Below are 27,820 nucleotides of genomic sequence, written 5' to 3'. Positions count from 1 at the left end.
CCGATACACCCCCCACACTACATTCCAGAAAAAAATTCAAGAATCTTTGATCTCATCCAAGAAGCATAGCTGGCTGGCTTTTTTTATTTTTATAATCTTTATTGTCTCAAGTAGGCTTATAGTAACACTGTAATTAAGTTACTATGAAAAGCCCCTAGTCTACACATTCCTGCGTCTGTTCAGGTACACAGAGTGAGAATACAGAGTGTCCAAATTACCTAACAGCATGTTTTCCAAGACTTGTGGGAGGAAACTGAGCACCCAGAGGAAATCCACACAGACCCAGGGAGAATGTGCAGACTTTGTACAGATGGTGGCCCAAGCCAGGAAGTGAACCTGGCACCCTGGAACTGTTAAGCAACAGGGCTACCCACTGTGCTACCGAGCCTCTTGCCACTTGCTCTCAAACTCATTTTTAGGTTTGCTGTGCTTTTAGATGTTTTGGCCTTGCACAGTTTTCCAAAGTGTCTCTTTCTGTTCAGTTAAAAGAATTGGGCTGAAACTGCAGACATTGATTTCACCTGTGGGGTGTGCTTTGCTCCACAGCACTGGCATGGCTTCTCTGCTAATTGGTTAGGAAATTGCTTTCCTTGGACTGAAGAGTCACTGGGCAGTATTTTTCAGCCCTGAAGTGATAACTGTCGAAAATTATATGGATACTTCCGGTGGCGGCCATAGAGTAAATGGTCGCGCATTCATCAGCTCCCGCCCTAAGTGTTTTTTTCAATGGTGTTTAAGCCAGATTTTTCAGAAAATTTCTCAACATAAGTTGATCGAAGGAAGAGGAAAATGAGGTGACCGTCAATTTATGAAATTGTGCCCAAATAAGAGTCGAAAAAGGAGAAACCAAAAGATGAGTGAAAGCAAGAATCAGAGGTCATTGAGCTCAATGGTAACGAGACAAAGCGTGTCCACGCCATCTCACTGGTCAATGGAGCAATGGGTCGAGTACCTGGATAAGAGGTTTGCCCGGCATCGCAAGGTGTGTACAGAAGATGCAACCCAGATGATAGCCTCGATTATGGAGGTGATTGACCGCATGGAGGAGAAAATGACGAACAAGGGACAGGAGATTCTAAAGCTGCAGGAGCTGGCGACTGAATGAGAGAAGGAGTCCACTGCAATGGCTTTGGAAATTAGCATATTACAGGACAGCCAGAAATGACTGCTTGTTAAAGTGGAAGACTTGGAGAACCGGTTTCGCAGGCAAAATATCCGAATCGTTGGGCTGCCAAAGAGGAAGGAGGGATCAGATGCGGGAGCGTATGTGGGGAAGATGTTGCAGGAGATGATCGGGGTTGATGTGTTTGACAAACCGCTGGAGGTGAACCAGGCACATAGTGTGCTCATACGTAAGCCCCAGGGTTGTGAGATCCTGAGGGCCATGGTGGTGAGGCTACATCGATTCCTCGACAAGGAGCGTATCATGAAGTGAGCCAGGCAGATGAAACGGTACATGTGGGAAGAATCAGAGATCCGGGTACACCAAGACTGGGGACCAGAACTCGCAAAGAGGAGAGCAAGTTTCAACAAAGTTAAGGCAGCCCTGTTTGAGAAAGACATTAAATTCGGACTGTTATACCCGGCATTAGGTGACCTATGAGATACGGGAGCTGTTCTTCAATTTTCTGGAAGAGGTGGTTACTTTCATGAAAGACAATAATCTGGTTTAAGGACTCTTAAATTAAGGACTCTTAAATTCTAATTGTGGTGGGCTGAGTTTGAGGGACAGGATGTAGTGCCGGAGAGGAGAGAAACATGGTTCTGTGTTCTGCTTTGACTTGTTTAAAATTTCAGTCTTTTAATTCTGAGTTAAGTTGCGATGTTTGGGAAGAAAAGGGTTTGTGTGCTTTATTATTTTTTTAAATGTTTGTCTCTCTTTTCTTTTCTCTCGTCTTATGTAATTTGATTTTGATTTAGTCTCTGTAACAAAGTTGGTTGATTTTTGCATGCATAATTTTGATTAAGCTGCTTGGAGCTTCTTCTATTGTGTTTGATTCTTTTGAAAGTGGTGGAACTTATAAGAATTGGTCAAAGAGGGAGGGGTAGAACCTGGCAATCTGGTGTAATGACTTTTAAACTCAAATTGTGGGGGTCTGAGTTTGGGAGAGGAGACAGGATGGCGGCGAGGTGAGAAAATGGTTTTATGTTTTGGTATGTCTTGTTTAAAATTTTGGTCTTTTAATTCTGTGAGTTAAGTTGTGGTGTTCGGGAAGAAAAGGGTTTTGGCGTTTTAATATTTTTCTTTTCTCTTTCCTCTCTTAATGGGTAATTAGATTTTGATTTACTGCTTTATGTATGATATCACAGAGGGAAGAACTTTTAAGATGTGATGGGCTGTTTTAGTCTCTGTAAGAATGATGGTTGATTCTTGCATGCATAACTTCACTGAAGCTGCTTGAAGCTTCTTTCTTTGCGTTGGTTTCTGTTTGAAGGAGATAGGACTGATAAGAGCCGGTTAAAGGGGGAGGGGTTTGCATCTTTTCCTGCATTTTGGGGGCAGGTATGTTGGCTTTTTGGGATTGTTGTTACTGTGTTGAATGCTTGTTTTATTGCTAGGTATGATAGAATCTGGCAGTCGGCAGGCTTTTTGACGCCAGAGGGTGGGAGATGCTGAGCTAGCTGGATAGCTGGTTCACAGGAGCAAAGTGGGGGGAGAGCTGAGGAAAGACGGTGGGGGGAGGGTGGGGCGGGAGGGGGTACTGCTGACAGGTAAGGGCAGTTAGGAGACTGGAGATGGAGATCAGATGGCTGTTGCCACCGAGGGGCGGATCAAGCGAGGTGTGGAACAAGGACCAGGAGCTGGCTTAGGAAAGGTCATGGTTGACCGACAAGGGAGGGGGGCAAAAGGCCCCCCTGACCAGACTGATTACATGGAATGTTCATGTATTGAATGGGCAGGTTAAGAGAGCTCATGTGTTCACACATCTGAGACAGTTAAAAGCGGACATGGCTATGTTACAGGAGACACACTTGAAGCTGGAAGACCAAATTAGATTAAAGAAGGGATGGGTCGGACAAGTGTTTCACTCAGGACTGGACTTTAAAACAAGGGGGGTGGCTATCCTGATTAATAAAAGGGTGACATTTGAGATGGGGAGGATAGAGGTAGACCAGTGAGGCAGATTTATTATGGTCACTGGGAAGCTAGGGGTAATGGTAGTGGTGCTGGTGAATATATATGCCCCAAACTGAGATGATATCTCGTTTATCAGGAAGGTGCTCGGGAAGATCCCAGACCCTGACTCGCGCCGGCTGATCATGGGGGGTGACTTTAATATAGTTCTGGACCCGAGGCTGGACCGGTTGAGTGCTAGGTCGGGGAAGCTGTCAGCAATGGCAAAGGAACTGTGGGGGGTTCATGGAGCGCATGGGAGGGGTGGATCCGTGGAGATTTGAGAGACTAAGGAGCAGGGAATATTCATTCTATTCCCATATACATAAGGCATACTCCAGGATAGATTTCTTCATGCGAGATAAAACACACTGCTAGCAGGGGTTGAGGACACTGAGTACTCAGCAATTGTGGCCTCAGATCATGCACCACACTGGATAGACCTACGGGCAGACACGGTAATGTCCCAACGCCCACAGTGGAGACTAGATACAGGGCTGTTAGTGGATGAGGAGATCTGTGAGTGACTGAGAGAAGCCATTTGAGGGGGACATAAAGATCAATGACACGGGAGAGACTGCAGCTGGGTTGGGCTGGGAGGCACTGAAAGCGGTCATTAGAGGGGAATGTATTTTGATTCAAGCCCACAGAGATAATACTGAGCGGTCGGAGCTGGACAAGTTGGGAGAAGAAATCTTACAGATGGACAGGAAATACTCAGAGATACAAATGAGGAGCTCCTGAAGGAGAGTCAGAGACTTCAAATGGAGTTTGGGCTCCTTTCCACAGGAAAGGCGGAGGGTCAGCTGAGGAGGGTAAAAGAGGGAGGGGCAGCACGGTAGCATAGAGGTTAGCATAAATGCTTCACAGCTCCAGGGTCCCAGGTTCGATTCCCGGCTGGGTCACTGTCTGTGCGGAGTCTGCACGTCCTCCCCGTGTGTGCCCGCGTTTCCTCCGGGTGCTCCGGTTTCCTCCCACAATCCAAAGGTGTGCGAGTTAGGTGGATTGGCCATGCTAAATTGCCCGTAGTGTCCTAAAAAGTAAGGTTAAGGGGGGGATTGTTGGGTTACAGGTATAGGGTGGATACGTGGGTTTGAGTAGGGTGATCATAGCTCGGCACAACATCGAGGGCCGAAGGGTCTGTTCTGTGCTGTACTGTTCTATGTTCTATGTTCTATGTTCTATATGAACATGGTGAGAAAGCTAGCAGGATGCTGCCGCATCAGCTGAGGAAACAAGAGGCGGCGAGAGAAATAGGGAAAATAAAGGATTTGAGGGGGAAGATGATGACGGACCCGGAGGCGGTGAATGAAGTGTTCCAGGAAATTTATAGCCAACTATACGAGTCGGAACTCCCGGATGGGGAGGAGGGCATGAATCAATTCCTGAGGAGGCTGGAGTTCCCAAAGGTAAATGAGGAGCTAGTGGAGACCCTGGGGGCCCCGATTGGGCTTGGGGAGGTGATAGATGGACTGGGGGCGATGCAATCGGGTAAAGCCCTGGGACCTGATGGGTTCCCAGTGGAATTTTATAAGAAGTTCTCTGGGTTACTGGGGCCACTCCTGGTTAAGTCTTTCAACAAGTCTAAGGAGCTGGGAGTACTCCCCCCAACGTTATCACAGGCATCAATTTCTCTCATCCTGAAGCATGACAAGGATATGGAGAGTTGTGGATCGTACTGCCAATCTGCCTCTTGAATGTAGATGCCAAATTATTGGCAAAGATCCTGGCCACTTGAATAGAGGATTTTTGAATAGAGATAATTAGGGAGGATCAGACTGGATTTGTAAAGGGCAGGCACCTGACATCCAACATTAGGGGGCTTCTTAATGTAATTATTATGCCAGCGAGGGGTGCGAAGCTGAGGTGGTAGTTGTCATGGATGTGGAGAAGGCTTTCGACCGAGTGGAGTGGAAGAATCTATGGGATTTTAGGCAGGTTTGGGTTTGGGCAGGGATATGTGGAGTGGGTCCGGCTACTGTACCAGGCCCCAGTGGCAAATGTAAGAACTAACCGAGTGCGGTCAGAATACGTTAGTCTTTGTCGGGGGACAAGGCAGGGATGCCCGCTCTCCCCATTACTGTTTGCCATGGCCATAGAACCCTTAGCAATGGCTCCGAGAGCAGCGAATACCTGGAGGGAAATAGTGAGGAGGGGGAGGTGGGAGGGGGGGGGATGGGGGTTGGAGCACAGGGTCTCTTTCTATGCGGACGATTTGCTGCTTTATATCATGGACCCGGTGTGGGGGAAGACCAAAATCATGGAGGTATTAGGCGAATTTGGGCAATTTTCAGGCAATAAGTTAAACATGGGAAAAAGCGAGATGTTCATGATCCAGGCACGGGGGCAGGAAAGGAGGCTGAAGGAGCTGAAAGTGGTTGTGAAGAGTTTTAGGATTCAAGTGGCCAAGGATTGGGGGCAGTTTCACAAGTTAAATTTGGGCAAAGCAGTGGATCAAATGAGAAGGGAATTTTGTAGATGGGACATGCTCCCACTGACGCTGGCGGGGAGGGTTCAGACAGTGAAGATGACTGTCCTTCCGAGACTGCTTTTCTTTTTTCAGTGTCTCCCGATTTTTGTCCCAAAGGCTTTTTTCAGAAGTATTAATGTGGCGATATCGCGGTTTATATGGGCGGGTAAAATCCCGAGAGTAAAGAGGGTACTCTTGGAATGGGCCTGTGGGGAAGAGGGATTGGCTCTTCCGAGCTTTATTAACTATTACTGGGCTGCCAACATATCGATGGTCAGGAAGTGGGTAGCTGGGGAGGGGTCGGTCTGGGGGCGGATGGAGGCAGCATCCTGCAAAGGTACAAGTCTGGAGGCTTTACTGACGGCGCCCCTGCCGTTCTCGCTGGCTCAGTACTCCACAAGTCCTGTGGTGGTGGCAGCCCTGAGGGTGTGGGGCAATGGAAGCAGCATATGAGACTGGAGGGGCTGACAATCACCGGTTTTTCCCAGGGGGTGGTGGGGGCTGGATGGGGGCTTTAAGGTACGGCAGCAGGCAGGGATTGAGAGGTATGGGGATCTATTCATCCAGGAGGGCTTCCCGACCTTGGAGACATGAGAGGAGAAGTTTGACTTCCTGGGAGGGAAAAGGTTTTGGTATCTTCAAGTGTGGGACTTTGTACTGGAACAGGTCCCAAGCTTTCCTCGCCTCCCCCTGAGGGGACTACAGGATAAATTGCAGTCAAAAACAGGGGTTGGAGGTGGGAAGGTTTCGGACAAATATAAGGAATTGTTAGAGTGGGAAGGGCCCCTATCAGAGAGGTGAAGAGGAAGTGCGAAGAGGAGTTGGGAGGGGAGCTGGAAACTGAACTGTGGGAAAAAGCCTTTAAAAGGGTAAATGCATCCTCATCCTGTGCTGGACTCAGCTTGATTCAATTCAAGGTAGTCCACAGGGCCCACATAACGGTAGCCCGGATGAGTAGGTTCTTCGAGGAGGGGAGGACAGATCTGGGCGGTGTGGGGGTACCCCAGGCTTCCATGTTCATATGTTTCGGGTATGTCCGAAGCTGAGGGAATTCTGGCAGGGATTTGCAGATGTTATGTCAGAAGTTCTGGAAGGTAGGGTCACTCCGAGTCCAGAATTAGCAATATTTTGGGTGTCAGAAGATCCGAGGGCAAAGGGGGGGTGGGGGGGAGGGAGGCTTATTTTCTGGCCTTCTCCTCCCTGGTGGCCTGGAGATGGATCTTGCTGAGATGGAGGGACCTGGTGCCCCCAAAATCAGAAGTGTGGGTCAGCGATATGGTAGGGTTTCTCAGTCTAGAGAAAATCAAGTTTGCTTCAAGCGAATCAAAAGAGGGATTCGCCCGAAGTTGGCAGGTATTCACCGATTTCTTTAACGAAAACAGAACGTCAGCAGTAAGGGGGAAAAGGGGGGGGGGGGGGGGGGGGAGAGGAAGATAGGAGGCATGGTTATGTTAAATAAGGACAGGGAATTTAGTATACGGGTAATTGGGGATAGGGTGGGACAAGTGGGGTACGTGGTTTATTGTGAGTTTTTATTTTAGGGGGCATTTTTTGCATCGACCCGCGTGGTTGTTTTGGAAATGTCAATATGTTAAATTGTGAAAATTACAAATGCTTCAATAAAATATTTTTTAAAAAGAAAATTGTATAGATTATATTTCATATCTGTTACAATACGATTTTTAAAAGCCTGGGCTAAGGTATATATTTGTTGCAGTGTTATTATCAAAGAACCTAGGTTAAGGTATCTGGACTCCATGCCTGGCAAGGTGGCACAGTGGTTAGCACTGCTGCCTTATGGTGCCAGGGACTTGGGTTCAATCCTTGGGTGACTGTATGGAGTTTGCATATTCTTCCTGTGCATGCATGGTCTCTCTCCAGGTGCTCCGGTTTCCTCCCATAGTCCAAAGATGTGCTGTTTAGGTGGATTGGCCATGCTACATTGACCCTTAGTGTCCAAACATTTAGGTGAGGTTACGGGAATAGGGTGGGGGAGTCAGCCTAGGTAGGATGCTCTTTTGGAAGGTTAGTGCAGACCAATGGGGCTGAATGGTCTCCTTCTCTGCTGTAGTGATTCTGTGTCTGCTAAAGCTGCTATGCAGAGGTCATAAAAGGCAAATTCATGATTGATTTATCCATTGGTTACAGATGAAGAATTAATGGAATATTGTTTTGAGAGTTGGAGATTCCCTGGAGAGTAGATTATTTAAGAGGGGTTGTATTTAGTGTTATCTAAGCCAGTCATGTGACATCTTAGTGGGAGACAAATGATTTAATTAATTGGAAGAGCCAGGGCTGTCTGTGGTTTTGCAGTTTGCCATCAGATTTGAGTCTGACAAGAGAGAAGGATTTTAAGTTGAACTGCAGATTTGCCAAATGCTCCTGGGTTGAGCAGAAGTGTACTGGTTCTGCTCCTGAAAGGGTCTCTATCTCTCTCTCTCTCTCTCCAAAACCCTCTATACAGCTAAGCAAATAATCTGTTAATTTTATTTATAAGTGACATTTGAATTGTCTTTGGTTACTTAATTGGAGTTAGTACCAGGTATAGATAGTAAGTTTCAGTTTTTCCTTTTATTTAAGAAATGATTAATTTATAATTGTAATGCTATTTTATTTGATGTTAATGTGGTTAAATCTTTGTTTAAATTAAAGTTTGTTTTAACATAAAATATACCTATTGGTCAAAGTCATCACGCCTGGGGTGAAGTATCTTTTCCTCATAGTTTTAAAGATTTAAAACAATTGTTTGGGATTCTTGTCTGGTATCCAAACAAACTTTGGGGTCTGGTCCAATGTCCTAATACCTCCCATTGCCGGGATCATCTGGTCTGGCTGAAAGTCAATGGACAGCCGAATATTCCTTGGTGGTTCCTGCAATGATGGATCTTGAAAGTTCCAGCCTCTGCTTCTGTGCTACTTTAAAAATAGAGCAATGGGATTACCTTTGAACCGTGGGTTACTCTTAAAATGAACCTGAAGTTCAGACTGCCCAAAAATCTTTCTCAAAGGTTCGACCTTTATTGACTAAGAGTAAATCCTGTATAACTATTCTATCTCTGATAAATTCAGATTATAGGTTTCCAAATTTATAGCCCTCAAACATCCTGCACAGATCATTAATGAATGAATTGACCGGTTCTTCTATGCTTGCTAAATAAGCTCTTCAGAACATTTAGTACTTCTTCAAATTAGCTGTTTATTTGTTGATTTCTTGCTTAACAATAATATCTTATTGCCTTTTTTTTGGTTTTGTGAGACCCCCGCTGCAATGACTTTTGTGCTCAGTCTTGGAAACATTCAAAACAATGGCTGTTTGTTTGGACTATCTTCATATATTTCAATTTTAGCATCATGAAAGCATTGAATCATGGTCTTTGCTGATCCTTTAATCTTAATTTTCTAAATAATAAATGAAATGAAAATCGCTTATTGTCACGTGTAGGCTTCAAATGAAGTTACTGTGAAAAGCCCCTAGTCACCACATTCCAGCGCCTGTTCGGGGAGGCTGATACAGGAATTGAACCGTGCTGCTGGCCTGTCTTAGTAACCAGCAATTTAGCCCAGTGTGCTAAAGTCCTACTTTCTGATTGAAAGACTGTCTGACCAGCAGATTACTTAAACGTTTCTCAGGACTTGCTTTATCCTAAAAGTTTTAATGCATCCCTGCTAGGCTTGCTGCACCCTGATAATTGAAGCTAGAATTCCAAGAGATCTTATGGAATCTTCTGCTGCAGTGAGCCATTTCTGCCTTCAGCTTCCAAGCCTTTCTTTGGAGCTTTATCCTGCTGATTTTCCTATGTGGGCCAGCTTCACTAGCTTTTGTTCAGTTCAGAATGTTTTTTCTCATTCTCTTTTACTCTTGAGAATTTTAGTTTCTCCCTGCATTTTTTACAAGGATGTTGGTGTTCCCATTCACTGCTGCCATGTTGTAGGCTGATGGATACCATTTTGGCTCCATAGTCTTCAGGATGTTAATTGTAGGTACTTATTAACTACAAGAATCACGTACACAATCACGTACGCAAGACTTAGGAATCATCGACTGGAGAGGAAAACTGCAGGGGATGGACACAATGGAAATGTGGAGCATGTTCAAGGAACAGCTACTGCGTGTCCTTGATAAGTATGTACCTGTTAGGCAGGGAGGAAGTGGTCGAGCGAGAGAACCATGGGTTACTAAAGCAGTTGAATCACTTGTCAAGAGGAAGAAGGAGGCTTATGTAAAGATGAGGCGTGATGGTTCAGTTAGAGCACTTGAGAGTTACAAGTTAACTAGGAAGGCTCAAAAGCGAAAGCTAAGAAGAGCCAAGCGAGGACATGAGAAGTCTTTGGCAGGTAGGATCAAGGATAACCCTAAAGCTTTCTATAGATATGTCAGGAATAAAAGAATGACTAGGGTAAGAGTAGGGCCTGTCAAGGACAGTAGTGGGAAGTTGTGCGTGGAGTCTGAGGAGACAGGAGAGGTGCTAAATGAATATTTTTCATCAGTATTCACGCAGGAAAAAGACAATGTTGTTGAGGAGAATACTGAGATACAGGCTATTAGACGAGAAGGGCTTGAGGTTCATAAGGAGGAGGTGTTAACAATTCTGGAAAGTGTGAAAATAGATAAGTCCCCTGGGCCGGATGGGATTTATCCTAGGATTCTCTGGGAAGCTAGGGAGGAGATTGCTGAGCCTTTGGCTTTGATCTTTAAGTTATCTTTGTCTACAGAAATAGCGCCAGAAGACTGGAGGATAGCAAGTAAATATAGACAGTGAGCCTTACTTCTGTTGTGGGAAAAGTCTTGGAAAGGTTTATAAGAGATAGGATGTATAATCATCTGGAAAGGAATAATTTGATTAGAGATAGTCAACATGGGCTTGTGAAGGGTAGGTCGTGCCTCAGAAACCTCATTGAGTTTTTCGAGAAGGTGACCAAACAGGTGGATGAGGGTTAAGCAGTTGATGTGGTGTATATGGATTTCAGTAAAGCATTTGATAAGGTTCCCCACGGTAGGCTATTGCGGAAATACAGAGACATGGGATTCAGGGTGATTTAGCAGTTTGGATCAGAAATTGGCTAGCTGATAGAAGACAAAGGGTGGTGGTTGATGGGAAATGTTCTGACTGGTGTCCAGTTACTAGTGGTGTACCACAAGGATCTGTTTTGGGGCCGCTGCTGTTTGTCATTTTTAGGAGGGCGTAGAAGGTGAGTAAATTTGCAGATGACACTAAAGTCGGTGGAGTTGTGGACAGTGCAAAAGGATGTTGCAAGTTACAGAGGGACATAGATAAGCTGCAGAGCTGGGCTGACAGGTAGCAAATGGAGTTTAATGCAGAAAAGTGTGAGGTGATTCATTTTGGAAGGAATAACAGGAAGACAGAGTACTGGGCTAATGGTAAGATTCTTGGTAGTGTGGACGAGCAGAGAGATCTCGGTATCCATGTCCATAGATCCCTGAAAGTTGCCACCCAGGTTGAGAGGGTTGTTAAGAAGGCGTACGGTGTGTTAGCTTTTATTGGTAGAGGAATTGAGTTTTGGAGCCATGAGGTCATGTTGCAGTTGTACAAAACTCTGGTGCGGCCGCATTTGGAGTATTGCGTGCAGTTCTGGTCGCCGCATTATAGGAAGGATGTGGAAGCATTGGAAAGGGTACAGAGGAGATTTACAAAGATGTTGCCTGGTATGGAGGGAAGATCATATGAAGAAAGACTGAAGGACTTGAGGCTGTTTTCGTTAGAGAGAAGAAGATTAAGAGGTGACTTAATTGAGGCATACAAGATGATCAGAGGGTTAGGTGGACATTGAGAGCCTTTTTCCTCGGATGGTGATGTCCAGCACGAGGGGACATAGCTTTAAATTGAGGGGAGATAGATATAGGACAGATGTCAGAGGTAGGTTCTTTACTCAGAGAGTAGTAAGGGCGTGGAATACCCTGCTTGCAACAGTAGTGGACTCGCCAACACTAAACGCATTTAAATGGTCATTGGATAGGCATATGGACGATAAGGGAATAGTGTAGAGGGACTTTAGAGGGGTTTCATAGGACGGCGCAACATCGAGGGCCGAAGGGCCTGTATTGCGCTGTAATGTTCTATGTTCTATTTACCGTAAATGGTTCACGCCAGGAGCTTTCTCCATGCTTGTCTGTGTACAAGGCTCTGCCCAACCCTATACTGACCCTAGTCATGCATTCTCTTACATCGCTGTAAGAAATCCAGACCCACATTAACCCAATTTGTGCCAGACTTCAATACTACATTAATCAATCATCACTGATCAGGAGTTACTGATTCATATTCCTGCCCAAAGTCAACACACCTTTTGTTGGTCTGTTAAATTATTCATCCCACCTGCGATGCTTCCCTGGTGGGCAGGACCAGAAAATTGAGGCCAAAGGCACATGCAGTTAAACATGAATGACAAACCATGAAATCAAGGAAGAAATGGTTACTCACAATAATTTAAACAAAATTATTTTTTGCAGTTGACTGTTTTGATGTTTTTTAAATTGAGTAATACTCATGTAGTTGTTTGGTTGTACAGAAATGTAGTGTTTCTGAGAAAAGTGATTCATCAAAGCTGTCCATCATGCACTGCACTGGAATGTACTGGAAACTCACAAGAATACCAGTATAAAGTTAAAACAATAATTAATACTGCAGGAGAAGAGAATGCTGATTGGTTGGAAAATTAGTAGAGACATTGTCATGGAGAATGCCCCAGTTGCCAAAAAGACCATCTTCATTGCAGAAAGAACATTTTCATATAGTGCGCTTGTTTCAACCGAACATTGTAAGTGACAGCCATCCACTGAACCATTTCCTGGGGCAATGTCTTGACCAATCAAGGTCAAGCTGCCTGGTTTAATTTTCAAACAATGTTTGGCAGTTATCGGCAGGTCACCATCAACTCGTGCATTCTCTATGACAACTCCTCAACCAATTAGAATCCACTTGTCAACCCTCAATATGCTCTTCTCATATCGTATAAATTATTGTTTTTGCCTTATTCTTGTGTTCTTGCGAAGTATCCTGATGGGTGCAAGAAGCAAAGCTTGGACATGTCTCTTTTCTTCAGCAATAATACTTCAGAGTTTGAGTCGCTATTATAAGCTGTGGAAAAATATCTCTCTGAACAACCTAAGAATTTTCTTAAGAATTTGGTAATTCAAAACAAGTTACTTTCTCTGCTGCATATTTTCCATTTTGAATGCGATTACTTGTAATATTTTCCAGGAACAAATTTTATTATTTCAATTCATGATTTTGCGAGAAAATACAATGCTATCATTTGACCTCTGCCAAACTGACTTGACATGGAATATAGTATGCTTTTTATTTTGAAGGCATAGGCCTAAGTGTGCCTCAGATTTCCATTGTTTTTGGCCAATTGATAAACTCCCTGGTATGTAATCTCAAGGAAATCTTAAAAACCTGGGTAAATCAATAAAACTGTATTTTTATATTCCATATTTTTAGCATTTGGAACTTTTTTCTTATCCTAGAGGAAAACAACAAAAAGGAAATTGTGTATGGAGATATTGCAATTGGAAGTTCCAAAAATGCCATCAAATGTTTAGTTGGCCCAAAATCCTGCTTGTGGCCTCGTTCAAGTGATGGGATTGTTTATATACCATATACCATGGATCGAACCTTCAGTAAGCTAAGCTACCTTTCTTAATATTTTCTTCTGATGAAAGAATGCATGTGTAATCTTGTAATAATATTGTGATAAAGTATATTACCAGTCACATATAAATTTTAATTAATTCTTTTTTCACAAGGCTTATTTAATGCATGAATTAGCACATTAAGAGTCATTTTCAATTCTTACTCATTCATCTGGTAATTCTATTGCTATAACGTATAAAGTTGCACAGAGAACTAATAAATATGTTTTGGACCACTGATTTAATTATGTTGAACTTAATTTGCATACTATTTCAGTGATGCATTATTCTGAATTTAGAGTTTCTTGATTATCAAATTAATCAAAGTAGGTGAATTTATTTCTGAACTTGATTTAAGGGCAAAATGAAGTCAAGCTTTTACATGGGGATTGAGAATTGTTTTTATTTATGCCATTGTACATGTTGAATGTGTTATGATATGTGGCTTGCTGTGTCTATGCCTTAGAATCCCAGACAATAGTGCATGAGTGATAAAAATTGCTGAAGAACTGTTTGTTTTTGTCACTGGCCTCAACAAATGAATATAAATTAATGGGCATAATTGTCATTTATCAAATTATTATCTCATTGAATTTCCATAATTCTTGTCCTTCTTGCCCTGGGCTGAGAGAATCCTGCCCCCTATTTGGAGTTTTGAGAAGAGGAGCCAAGATAAATTGCAGAGAATCCTTGTTTGATGTGGTGGTTGGAGTTGGCTGGGTGAGGCTGAACTTGCAGTGGTATTGTTGCTGGCAAGTGGGATTTCGCCACGGCGGTGCTGTGTACCTTTGGATGGTGGCTGCTGTTGAGAATGGTGTGAATGTTCTGGATGAAGATCACGGCTCTGTGGTGCAGATCTATAGAGCTCACTTTGAAGATCTGTGGGAGAATGGTGGAGGAAAATGAGAAAGTTCTTGAATTCGAAAGAGCACTTACCCCAGTAAGGGCTTGCCTTCATGTTGTTGAGATTCTGCTGCATGGTGTGTCCTTTATGCTGACGGCATCGGGAGGCAGGGGCCAGACAAGAAATGTCCATGAGCCCAGTCCCTGGTGAGAAATGGGAGGTAAATTCCCGATTGAGTTTGAAGATTGGCTCTTTGGATTCTCCTTTGCCTTATCTGCCAAAGCAATCTCATGTCCCCTTTTTGCCCTCCTGATTTCTATCTTAACTCTACTCCGACAAGCTCTTTACTCTTCAAGGGATCCACTTGATCCAGCTGCCTATGCATGTAATCTGCCTCCTTCTTCTTTTTCACCAGGGCCTCAAAGTCCCAAGTCATCCAGGTTTCCCTACTTCTACCAGCCTTGCCCTTCACTCTAAAAGGAATGTGCTTACCCTGAACCCTGGTTAACACACTTTTTAAAGCCTCCCACTTACCAGCCATCACTTTGCCTGCAGACTCCCCCAATCAACTTTTGAAAGTTCTTGCCTAACATCATCAAAATTGGCCTTGCCCTAATTTAGAATTTAAACTTTTGGCCAGACCTATCATTCTCCATAGCCATCTGAAACCTAATGGAATTATGGTCATTGGTCCCAACGTGATCCTTCACTAACACTTCTCTCACCTGCCCTTCCTTATTTCCCAAGACAAGGTCAAGTTTTGCCCCTCTCTAGTCAGGCCATCCACATACTGAATGAGAAATTCCTCCTGAATACACTCACAAATTTCTCTACACCCAAACCCTAATGCTATGGTTGTCCCAGTCAATGTTGGGAAAATTAAAGTCCCCAAATATTTTCACCCTATTTTTCTTGCAGCTACCTGTAATCTCCTCACATATTTGCTCCTCAATTTCCCGCTGACTATTTGGGGGCCTGTAGTACAATCCTATCAAAGTGATCTCTCCCTTCTTATTTTTCAGTTCTACCTATATAGACACAGTGGGCGAACCCTTGGATATATCCCCTCTCAGTATGCCGTGATATTCTTCGTAATCAAAAACGCAATTCCCCCTCCTCTCTTACCTCTTGTTCTATCTTTCCTATAGCATCTGTACCTTGGAACATTGAGCTGCCAGTCCTGCATCTCCTTTATCCATGTTTCTAATAGCTATAATATCCAAGTCCATGGACCCATCCATGCCCTGAGTTCATCTGCCTTGCCCGTCAGGCCTCTTGCATTGAAATAAATGCAGATTAATCTAGACTTCTCTTGCTCTCTGCCCTGCTTTCTCAGGCCATCTGTCCGGCCATGTTTTGTACTCTCCCTGTGTTTTATTTCTCTTAGCCTTCCTAAACCATTCACTAAGTTCCCCAGTCTGTACCCTGTACCTTGGCCCTTTTTGATTTTAGTTTCTCTGCCTTTCACTTTTCCCTTTACGCCTTTTGTTTCTATCCCCACTTTAATTCCCTCAGACTTCCTGCATCGGTTCCCAATGTCTTGTCACATTAGTTTAGTCCCTAACATTGCCAATTCCCTATTAGCGATAGCCTTCAGCTATTCAGCCAAAGGCTGCTTGCAGTGAGAGAAAGTTAAAGTAACCTGTACCATATTACCACAGGCAGAGTTCTTCACTGGATGTGTTCAGTGAGCAGACAGGCAGCAGCTGTAGATCCCCCTGTTATCGGTGCACATAAGCCAGGGGATGGCCTGTAGGACCCATGGGCCCTGAGGCCTTCACCCCTCGAACCCAGGGGTGCCCCCTCACCGATGGCACCCAGACCTCTGATCAGCCCCCCCACCCCCTCCGGGGCACACCCCCACTCCACTCCCCACCCCACCCGACCAATGGGGCAGCAGCTTGAGTACCCCAGGGCTGTATGCCCAATTTCATGAATGGCAACTCACCTCCTCCGATTGCCACAGCAACCATTGCGCTAGCTTCCCGTTTAAAAAAAAAGATGTGCTCAAGGGCGCGCACATGGCCTCCTGTTGGAGAGCCAGTTTGATCCCTGGAGGCCATTAGATAGGGCATCCGTCTCATTAACAAAACGGAGATTGCCCTCAGTTGTTGTTAATTGGTATCTCGTCATGCCCAGAGGTGATCTAAAGCCTGCCAATGGGAGTGGGCCGGTTAAATTGTAAAATAATATGTGGCTGGTGTGGATCCTTATTTGACCTCTCACATGATCTAACCGGCTCACATGGATCCGTGCTGGGCGCACCACAACTATTAGATCGCGCCCCACATTTTACCCTTTATTTTATACTCTCTCCAAATTCTTAGTGCTAAAATGAATCACCTCATATTTCTCTGAATTGAACTTCAACTATCATTTTTCTTCCTGATCTATAAATATATCTATGTCTATGTCCTTTCAAAGCTTAAGACTATCCTCGTAATAATAATTATTATTAACAATGACAACAATTAACATAATCAATTATAAACAGCAGGTAATAAAATCAGAATGGCATTCAACAATTTTATTCTGGTTTCTTTTTTTAGAGTTTTGTATCATCAAACAATATTGATTTATAACCAGTAAGTAATATCCTCGTAAATCAGAATTACAAAATAATTGGTAAATTACATGCATCTTATTGTGTTTTTATAACTCTAGGTAAATCTCAGCAATCCCAAATACAGCGCTCTATGAAAGAGTTTGATTTTCTAACATGTGTTAAATTTGTATACAGACGACATGAAAGTAAATACATAAGAATTATTTCAAGACGAGGGTGAGTTGAGAATACAATTAATGATACCTAATGAGTTTGTGTTTATTTATGTTCATTGCAATTCGTTTTTCGGTGAGATGTTTTGCAGACAGGTAGGGGTTAATTCAAACAGCACTGTTTTCATAGAGAATATAGTTATAGTATAAGGACCACAAAGAAAATTGCTTCATGTGAGTTTCAGAGTGGTAAAATCAGAGCTCACTGAGAATGTCTTTCACATTGGCATTCGATAATCAGTTGACTAGAGACAGGTGTTGTAGAATTCACCTTTTTCAGATGGAGTTGATGTTGCAAGATGAAATAGGCATAATAGGAAGCAGCAAGTCTGTCAGCAATTATATAACATTTTCCAGTGGAGTCAGGCTAGATTGACTATTGAACCAATCTGGACAGAGCTTGCGTCTGTGTGGCATGCCTATTGGGTGCTAAACAGCAGTCTGGCTACATCGCTCAGAAAGGTAATATTAAACTTCCCAAAAGGCTTTTGGCCATGTAACTTTCCTTTCTTTCTCCACAATGGCTTCAACAAAATATATTTATCTGGTATCTGGAATTTGGCTTTGTTTTCAGGGCTGACAATGTCTCAGCCATTATGTATTGAAAGGGGTACCATTCATGTTGAGAGCTTGATGTTGGGAAGCCATTATCTCAACAGACCCACAGAATCAGGAAGCATGTTTGGCTTATCAAATGCAAATAACTTTCCTGTCGTTCCTTTTGAAATTGGTCCCAGGTCATCTATTAGAAGCTCCTTCGGCCTAATTAGGTGCGGTATGCCTGAAACTAAGAGAACTCTTTGGTTCTGGAGACCACAGGGAATAATTTCCAGAGGGTCAACCATCATAACTGTCTTTGTTCAACAGAAAAGTCATTTAACGATGAGAAATAGTAGAAATAGTAATAAGGATAAAATTTTGTAAAGACCGAGGCTGGAATTTTCCAGGCCTTCCTGGCAGCAGTATCTTCTGGTCCTGTCAAAGGTGCCCTCCCGCAACAAGGTCTGCCGGGTGCATGGCTGGTGGGCAACACAAATGGCCATTGACTTTGGCTCTTTGGCTTGAATGGAAGGCCCCACTGCCTGAAAACCTACCCGGCTGAAGGGGGCATCCTAAAATCCCAGCCTTGGTGTATGTCCAAAGGAATATGTAAAGAGTCCTAAAAAGTAAATGATGATGTGGAGATGCTGGCGTTGGACTGGGGTGAGCACAGTAAGAAGTCTTACAACACCAGGTTAAAGTCCAGCAGGTTTGATTCAAATACGAGCTTTCGGAGCTGTGCTCCGAAAGCTCGTGTTTGAATCAAACCTGTTGGACTTTAACCTGGTGTTGTAAGACTTCTTACTAAAAAGTAAATGCATAGGATAAAAGATAAATGGGCAAATGTTTGACAGATGGAGTATAATGTGGGAAGTTGTGAAATTTTCCACTTTGGTGGGACAATGAGAAGAGCGGAATATTATTTAAATTGGAGAGAGATGACGGAATGCTGCGTCAAAGAGGGGTCTGGGAGTCCCCATTCATGAGTCACAAAACCTTGATTTTGTAACCTTGCAGCTGTGGGTAGTGGTGATAGCAGAGTGGTTTTGTCACTAGACTAGCGTCAAGCAACCCAGGGTAATGTTGTGGGGACCCAGGTTCACCATCATGGCAGATGGTGAAATTTGAATTCAGTAACAAAATCTGGAATTAAATGTGTGATGATCACCATGAACCATTCTCGATTGTTGTAAAACCCATCTGGTTTACGCATCTGTCCTTCAGGGAATAAATCTGCCACCCTCACCTGCTCTAGCTTACATATAATTCCAGAACCACAGCAATATGAATGACTCTTAAATGCCCTCTGAAATGGACAAGCAAGCCACTCAGTTCAAGGGCAATTAGGGATGGTTTTGTAAGGGGTACCAAGTCAGTCGAAAACAAAAATTTACTTTATTTTACAATTACTATTATGTATACAGAACATAGATACAGAACATACAGTACAGAAGGAGGCCATTCGGCGCATCGAATCTGCACCACCCCATTAAGCCCTCACTTCCACCCTATCCCCGTAACCCAATAACCCCTCCTAACCTTTTTGCATTATATAGCTCCAATAGTTCCTTACTGGGTCTTCCCTAGTCGGTGCCTTACTGGTCAACCCTCTTTATACAAAGCGAACATTGTTAAAGGTCTCTTTGCCCCCTTATCGGGGAGCTCATATTCGGCAAGATCCACAGGGTAATTAATTATCCCTATCCTTTAAGACAGTGCGGGTTATGACAGATGGGCAATAAATGCCAACCCAGCCAGCAATGTCCACATCCCATGAATTAATCAAAAAAGGTAAATAATTAGGAAGGTAAATATAATGTTGGCTTTTATTGCAGGATGGAATGGAGTAGGGAAGTCTTGCTACACTTTAATAAGACCGCACCTAAAGTAGTGCATGTTGTTTTAATGTCTTTATCGAAGAGGGAACAACACTTGGTTGTTCCAACGGGACTGCACTGTGTAACTATTTTGCTGCCGTAGGAGAGGTTTTGTAACCTTTTGTAAAAACATTTAGAGTACCCAATTATTTTGTTTTCCAATTAAGGGGCAATTTAGCATGGCCAGTCCACCTAACCTGCACACCTTTGGGTTGTGGGGGTGAAACCCAGGCAGACATGGGGAGAATGTGCAAACTCCACACGGACAGTGACCCAGGCCCGGGATTCGGACCCAGATCCTCCGCGCCGCAGTCCCAGTGCTAACCACTGCACCACATGCCGCCAACCAGGTTTTGTAACCTTGATTAAATAAACGTTCACCTTACCACTAGGTTTCCTGGGTCTTATAATACTGGCAACGAGGTAAAATACATTTTCACTCTGATTCTGGACGTCCCAGCCGCTCTGGAAGATCACTGTACAACAACATGTGATGCTCACTTAAGTTTGTGACGGGCCTGAAAGATTGAACTTAGTACGCAGAGTGCATAGGTACTTTTTCCAGGCCAAAGGCAATGCTGGAGAGGACCAACAGAAGGCAATCCTCCATATTGCCTGCAGGTACCCAACCTTCAGCATTATAAAAAGCCTCACTAATTCAGCTACACTGGATTCAAAATCATTTGATGAATTGGTAGATCTGGTGTCCAATCATTAAACCCAAAACTGTTGGTAATCATGTAATGGTGCTGGTTCAACACTGCTGTTTGGACTCCGGGTGCATCAGTTACGAATTTCTTGACTCGACTCTGATGGCTGGATGAGCGTTGATACTGAGGGATCGGCTGCTGTGCAGAATCAATGACATGATTACACAGAGGAAGCTGTTGGCAGAGTCTACACTGGATTAAAAAAGAGCCGTTGAGCTAGCGCTGTCATGCTAAAACATGGAAAATGGGGTTCAGGAACTCCAAGGATCCATGAACTATAGTATCCATAATGTTGCTTGATCTCCATGTCAGACTCCAACGGTGTCCCAGGGCTGTGCTCCAATGCCAGGTCATCTCCAAAATGACAACCAAGGGTACAACATCATGTCCGGGCACAATGTTCAGAGCCACCATGGACCAGAGGGATATCGTGCCTCAATGACTATCGTCCAGTGGCTCTGACATCGATCGTAATGAAATGCTTCGAGAGGTTGGTCATGAGGCACATCAACTCCATACTCCCAGAATGCCTAAACCCACTGCAATTTGCATACCGCCACAACCGGTCCACAGCAGACGCCATCTCCCGGGCCCTACACTCAGCCCTGGAGCATCTTGACAACAAGGACTCCTGCATCAGACTCCAATTTATTGACTACAGCTTCACCTCCAACACCACAATCCCAGCCAAGTTTATGTTAAAGTACCAAACCCTAGGACTTGGCTCCTCACTCTGCAACTGGATCCTCGACTTTCTGGCCCATAGACCACAATCTGTAAGAATAAACAACAGCACCTCCTCCACGATAATCCTCAATACTGGGGCCCTGCAAGGCTGCATACTTAGCCCCCTATGATATTCCCTGTACACACATGACTGCGTGGCAAAATCTGGCTCCAACTCCATTTGCTGACGACACAACTGTCGTGGGTTGGATCTCAAACAATGAAAAGTCAGAATACAGGAGGGAGATAGAGAACCTAGCGGAGTGGTGTAATGACAACAACCTCTCCCACAGCGCCAGCAAACTAAAGAGCTGGTCATTCACTACAGGAAGCAAAGTATTGTACACACCCCTGTCTGCATCAACAGGACCGAGGTGGAGATGATTGACAACTTCAAATTCCGAGGCGTGCACATCACCAAAAATCTGTCCTGGTCCACCCACGCGACACTACGACCAAGAAAGCACAACAAGCCAATACTTGCTCAGAAAACTAAGGAAGTTCGGCATATCCACATTGACTCTTATCAACTTTTACAGATGCACCATAGAAAGCATCCAAACTGGCTGCATCACAGCCTGGTATGACAACTGCTTGGCCCAAGACCGGAAGAAACTTCAGAGAGTCATGAACACTGCCCAGACCATCAGACAAACCCACCTCCCATACATTGACTCTATCTACAGATCCCACTGCCTTGGGAAAGCAGGCAGCATAATCAAAGACCCCTCCCATCCAGCTTACTCACCCGATTTACTTTCATCGGGCAGGAGATACGATAGTCTGAGAACTCAAGCAAATTGATTCAAAAACAGCTTCTCCCCTGCTGTTATCAGACTCCTAAACAATTCTCTTATGGACTGATCTGACTGATACTACACTCCTGTATGCTTCACCCGATGTCTGTGTCTATGTATTTGCATTGTGTACCTTGTGTTGCCTTATTATGCTGGGGGTTTTTTCACGTACTAAATGATCTGTTTCAGCTGCACGCAGAAAAATACTAATACCGTACCTCAGTACACGTGACAATAAACAAATCCAATCCAATCCCTGAGAATGAGAGGGAGTTCTGGCAACATTGCCAGGGCTGTGGGCATAGAACACTTGGAAACGAAGACTGCCAAAATGAGCAGAGAGTGCAGCGCCCTGGACAGATGATGTGGTCGCCTCGAGCCAGGGTCTTGCATGTGCCCCATCTAATGAGGAAAATATGATGCAATCAATCTGCATAACCCTAAAAGTGGTGCTGATTAAAGTTGAATTTGAAGGAAAATGGACACCCCCTTATGATGGAGATGGACATAGGGGCAGCTGTCTCTATCATTGGTGAGCCGATCTACCACCAGCTTCACATGGGAATCATGCCATTGAACCTGCGCGAAGCCAAGGCCAGGCTGGCGATGTACATTGGGGAATCATTACGCATTATAGGAACCACCGTGACCCTGGTGACCTACGGACAACAAACAGTCAGGCTACCTTTGTTCGTGGTGCAAGGGCCAGGACCTCACCTAATGAGGCATGATTGGCCGCTTCGATTGGCAGCAAATTTTCCAGATGGGCACCGGAAACCTTTATGAAGTCCTTGGAAAGTTTTCAGACATATTCCAGGAGAATCTGGGAAAGATAAAGGGCGAAATTCTCCGACTCCCAGGAGGGTCGGAGAATCGCCCGGGGCCGCCGAAAATCCCACCCCCGCTATGTCCAGAATTCTCCCACCCGCAAAAAGTCGGCGTGCCGCCAATCCTGCCGCCCGCCTCGGAGAATGGCGGGGGCCGGCGGGAGGCTACGGGTTTCTGTGCTGCGGATGGGCCAAAGCCCCGCCGCTGAGAGGACTCTTCCACCACCGTGGTTTGAACCACCTCTGTGCCAGCGGGATCGGCGCCGTGAGCGGGCCCCCGGGGTCCTGGGGGAGGGGGGGGGGCGCGGGCGATTGGACCCCGGGGGGTGCCCCCACTGTGGCCAGGCCCGTGATCGGGGCCTACCGATCGGTGGGCGGGCCAGTGCCATGGGGGCACTCTTTTTCTTCCGCCGCCGCCACGGCACGGCCTCCACCATGGCGGAGGCAGAAGAGAATCCCCCAGTGCGCATGCGGCGGTGGTGACATCAGCGGCAGCCAACGCACCGGCGCATGTGCGAACCGGCGAAGACCTTTCGGCCTGCCCCGGCGCCGGGCGCCGGGTGTCAAAGGCCGTTGTTCCGGTTTTGCCGCCAGTCGGTGTGGTGCCAACCGCTCCGGCGCGGTCCTAGCCCCTCAATGTGAGGGCTTGGCCCCTAAAGGTGCAGAGAATTCAACACCTTTGGGGAGGCCCAATGCCGGAGTGGTTGGCGCCACTCCGCTACGCCGGGACCCCCTGCCCCGCCGAGTAGGGGAGAATTTTGCCCAAAAGGAGCCAAGGCACGTATTTGTGTGGATCCAGAGGCCCATCACACGTACTTTAGGTCATGATCAATCCCATGCGCCTTGCTCACAAAGGTGGATGTCGAGTTGCAGCTCCTGGAGAGTTTGGAGAGAGGGTCATCATACACCCTATGCAATTTGCGGAATGGACTGCACCTGTGCTCCCAGTGTTATAATCTTTATTATTGTCACAAGTAGGCTTACATTATCACTGCCATGAAGTTACTGTGAAAATCCCCAAATCGCCACACTCCGGCGAGCGTCTGCTCGGGTACACGGAGGGAGAATTCAGAATGTCCAATACACCAAACAAGCAGGTCTTTCGGGACTTGTGGGAGGAAACCGGAGCACCCGGAGGAAACCCACGCAGATGCGGGACGAATGTCAGTCTCTGCATTCTGTCTGGACCATTACCCAATCCACACATGGAGGATCTGCATGCAAAACTGGTTGGGGATACTCGTTACCAAACTGGATATGAGCCAAGCATATCTTCAGTTATAATTGGACACAGAATCGCAGAAATATTCAACTATAAATCTCCATGGGGGGCTGCTTGAATACACTCGCATTCCCTTTAGGTCTCTTCCGCCTGCGCAATTTTTCAAAGGGTGATGGAAGGCATCCTCCAGAGGCTAACCAAAGTGGCGGTATATTTTGAAGGTGGGGCCACCAGAAAAGAACACAAGATCAATCTAGAGGAGGTACTCGGGCGATTTTTCCAAGTAGGTATCGGCCTGAATTTGATTTGATTTGATTTATTGTCACATGGACCGAAATACAGTGAAAAGTACTTCTCTGCGGCCGAGGGAACGTACACAGTATGTACATAGTAGACAAAAAAGAATAATCAACAGAATACATTGACAAATGTACATCAACAAACAGTGATTGGTTACAGTGAGGAACAAGGGGCCAAACAAAGCTAATACATGCGCATGAGCAGCATAGGTCATTGTGAATAGTGTTCTTACAGGGAACAGATCAGTCCAAGGAGACATCTTGCGGAGTCTAGCAGCTGTGGGGAAGAAGCTGTTCCTATGTCTGGATGTGCGGGTCTTCAGACTTCTGTACCTTCTGCCTGATAGAAGGGTCTGTAAGAAGGTAAAGTTGGGTGGAAGGGGTATATGATAATGCTCTCTGTCTTCCTGAGGCAGCGGGAGGTGTATACAGAATCAATGCGAGGGTGGCAAGCTTGTGTGATGCGTTTGGGTGAGTTGAAAATGAAAATCGCTTATTGTCACGAGTAGGCTTCAACGAAGTTACTGTGAAAAGCCCCTAGTCGCCACATTCTGCCGCCTGTCCGGGGAGGCTGGTACGAGTTCACCACACTCTGCAGTTTCTTGCGATCTAGGGCCGAGCAGTTGCCATGCCAAGCTGTGATTCAGCCTGAAAGGATGCTCTCTACGGCACATCTGTAGATGTTTGTGAGAGTTGATGCAGACATGCTGAATTTATTTAGCTTCCATAGGAAGTAGTGACGTTTTGGGGCTTTCTTGACTGTTGCATCAACATGAGTGGATCAGGACAGACACTTGGTGATGGTGACCCCCAGAGGAGGCAAGTGTGTCTTCTAAACAAAGACATTGACATAATTGAGTTATAAAGTGAATCAGGATGGCTTCCATCCTGAGGACGAGAAAGTTCAGGTCATAAAATGGGCCCTGACTCCGCAAAATGCCACGGAATTGAATCATTTCTGGAACTCGTAAATTATTATGAGAAGTTTATTCCAACTATGATCCATCCCGACTGTCATAATATACACATCAGTATATAATGGTGCAGACACACACTGACTGACACACTGCAAGACCAATCAACACACACAACACAGCAGCCAATCACCAGTTACGGCACGCTCACTATAAAACCAGAGGGCACTAGTTTTCCCGCTCTTTCGGGATGCTGCCTTTGAGACGGACAGAGCTCACAGCTACTAGCACAAACCTTCACCATGTGCTAACAGTTTAGACAGGTCAGGATAGGCATAGGTCTTCAGTTTAATCTAACATAGTGTCGACCCACAGTGCAAGTATGTTCAACAGTTCTTAGCTTAATAAAATAGTGTTGTACTATTACAAGTGTTGGTAGCCTGTCTATGTTACTGCTAAGGTAAACGCAGTCTCCACAGATCCAGAGTACTCAACACATCATGGTACCAGTACGTGATGTTAGAATTTATAAGACGTACTTCAAGTGATCTGCCTTCGACCAGCAATTAGCCATTCTGCAATATGGACAGCGTGCTCCGCCGCTCCGCATCACTGACAACCTCGGTGCCAACTGGAAAATCTTTAAACACGATTCCAGCTTTACCTTGAAGCCACAGACCTGGAAGCTGCTTCAGACGCCAGGAAGATCGCTCTCTTCCTCTCCACGGCCGGGGACCACGCCATTCATATCTTCAATTCTTTCACTTTTGCTGAAGGTGAAGACAAGTCCAAATTCAAGACGGTCCTCCTCAAATTTGACAGTCACTGTGACATCGAGGTGAATGAAAGTTCTGAGTGCCATGTGTTCCAACAGCGTTTGCAGGGTAAGGATGAACCTTTTCAATCTTTTCTCACCCACCTTCGCATCCTTGCGCAGTCCTGTAATTACGGATCCACCTCCGACTCCATCATACGTGACCAGATCGTTTTCGGTGTACAGTCGGACCCCCTATGCCAGCAGCTCCTCAAGGTAAAACAGCTCACTCTTGCGATTGCCATCGAGACCTGCATTCAGTATGAACACGCCACGAACCGATACTTGCACATTCAAGCGGCTGAAACGGCGTGGCAAGGTATCCACGAGGCAGAACGGGTGCAAGCGATCAAACAACTCCAGGGCCTTGACACCGAGGACCCTAAAGCACTATTTCGGGTGGGCATCATTACCAAACACAAGATGTCCCCCGGAGACAAAAGTCAAGCCTCTCCCGATATTCAGCATTGATCCGGACGACGAGTGGTGTGCCACCCTCACGGTCAACCGCTCCCAAATCCGATTCCGCCTGGACACCGGCGCTTCAGCCAAGCTCATTACGCGGTCTGACCTCGAAAGCCTCCATGTCAAGCCTACCATCCTGCCATCAGCCTGCCAGGTATTGGACTATAATGGTAATGCCATTGCTGCCAGTGGCTCTTGCCAGCTTGAAGTGGTACATCTGTCACAAAAGGCTGACCTTCCGTTTGAAATAGTGGGATCCTCCAAAGCCTCCCTGCTGGGTGCGCAAGCATGCAAACTCCTGAACCTTGTCCAAAGGGTTCACTCCCTGTCACCTGCTGACGCATCTGCATCTCAGGACACTGACTTTAGGTCGCAGCTGGCCGCCATCATCAACCGATACCCTGGTGTATTTGAGGGCATGGGCACACTCCCATACACTTATAAGATCTTGTTGAAACCAAATACCACGCCTGTGGTGCATGCATCTCGCAGGGTCCCAGCACCCCTCAAGGACCGCCTCAATCAACACCTGCAGGACCTCCAGGACCAGGGAGTAATTTCAAAAGTGACGGAACCGACTGACTGGGTCAGCTCCATGGTATGCGTGAAAAAACCTTCCGGCGAATTGCGAATATGTATTGATCCCAAGGATCTCAACCGCAATATTATGAGGGAACACTATCCCATTCCAAAGCATGAAGAACTCACCTGTGAGATGGCTCGCACCAAATTCTTCACCAAGATAGACGCATCCAAGGGGTTCTGACAGATCCAGCTTGACGCATTCAGTCGGAAGCTCTGCACCTTTAACACCTCCTTTGATGGGTATTGTTACAACCAGATGCCGTTTGGCATCATCTCTGCATTGGAAGTATTCCACAGGATTATGGAACAGATGATGGAAGGTATTGAAGGGTTCGCGTCTTTGTGAACTACATAATCGTCTGGTCTACCACCCCGCAGGAGCACATTGATTGCCTCCAATGCATCTTCCGACTGATCCATGAGCATGGCCTCCGCCTCAACAGGGCCAAATGCTCCTTTGGTCAAACAGAAATTAAGTTCCTCGGAGACAACATCTCACAGTTTGGCGTGCAGCCAGATGCGGACAAGGTAGCTGTCATTAAGGCCATGAAGACACCGGAGGACAAGAAAGCGGTCCTCCGCTTGCTGGGCATGGTCAACTTTCTAGGGAAATTCATCCCGAACCTCGCCTCTCACACCACGGCTCTCAGGAACCTGGTCAAGAAGACGACAGAGTTCCAATGGCTCCCCGCCCATGAACACGAATGGCTGGAACTCAGAGCGAAGCTGACCACGGCCCCGGTGTTGTAATTATTTGATCCGGCCAAAGAAACGAAGATTTCCATGGATGCCAGTCAATCCGACATTGGAGCAGTGCTCCTTCAACGTGATGATGCCTCATCATGGGCTCCCGTTGCATACGCGTCACGTGCAATGACGCCCATCGAACAGCGCTATGCGCAAATTGAAAAAGAGTGCCTGGGCCTTCTTACCGGAGTCATTAAATTCCATGACTATGGACTTATGGACTCCCAAAGTTCACAGTCGAAACAGACCACAGACCGCTAGTCAATATCATTCAAAAAGACCTTAACGACATGACGCCTCGCCTGCAGCGCATTCTTCTTAAGCTCAGGTGCTACGACTTTCAGCTTGTCTACACCCCGGGCAAGGAGCTCATCATCGCTGATGCCTTCTCCCAGTCTGTCACCACACCGTGCGACCCAGCGGGATTCGTTTGCCA

The 27,820-nt window shown here is 45.7% G+C and overlaps 1 protein-coding gene across 4 annotated transcripts in view; it reads left to right on the top strand.

Annotated features, from left to right (window-relative positions):
• Positions 1 to 27,820, top strand: part of LOC119971592 (low choriolytic enzyme-like) — a 290,266-nt gene that overhangs the window by 75,829 nt on the left and 186,617 nt on the right. For all 4 annotated transcript variants that reach the window (XM_038807370.1, XM_038807371.1, XM_038807369.1 and 1 more), the window contains exons 5-6: positions 13,075 to 13,227; positions 16,748 to 16,865. In XM_038807370.1, the coding sequence (XP_038663298.1) occupies positions 13,075 to 13,227; positions 16,748 to 16,865 (271 nt within the window). The remainder of the gene's footprint in view (positions 1 to 13,074; positions 13,228 to 16,747; positions 16,866 to 27,820) is intronic.

This window comes from Scyliorhinus canicula, chromosome 9, assembly GCF_902713615.1.
Source record: "Scyliorhinus canicula chromosome 9, sScyCan1.1, whole genome shotgun sequence".
NCBI lineage: Eukaryota > Metazoa > Chordata > Chondrichthyes > Carcharhiniformes > Scyliorhinidae > Scyliorhinus > Scyliorhinus canicula.
The sequence above is the reverse complement of the archived record's forward strand: the minus strand, read 5'-3'. Positions and strand labels throughout refer to the sequence as shown.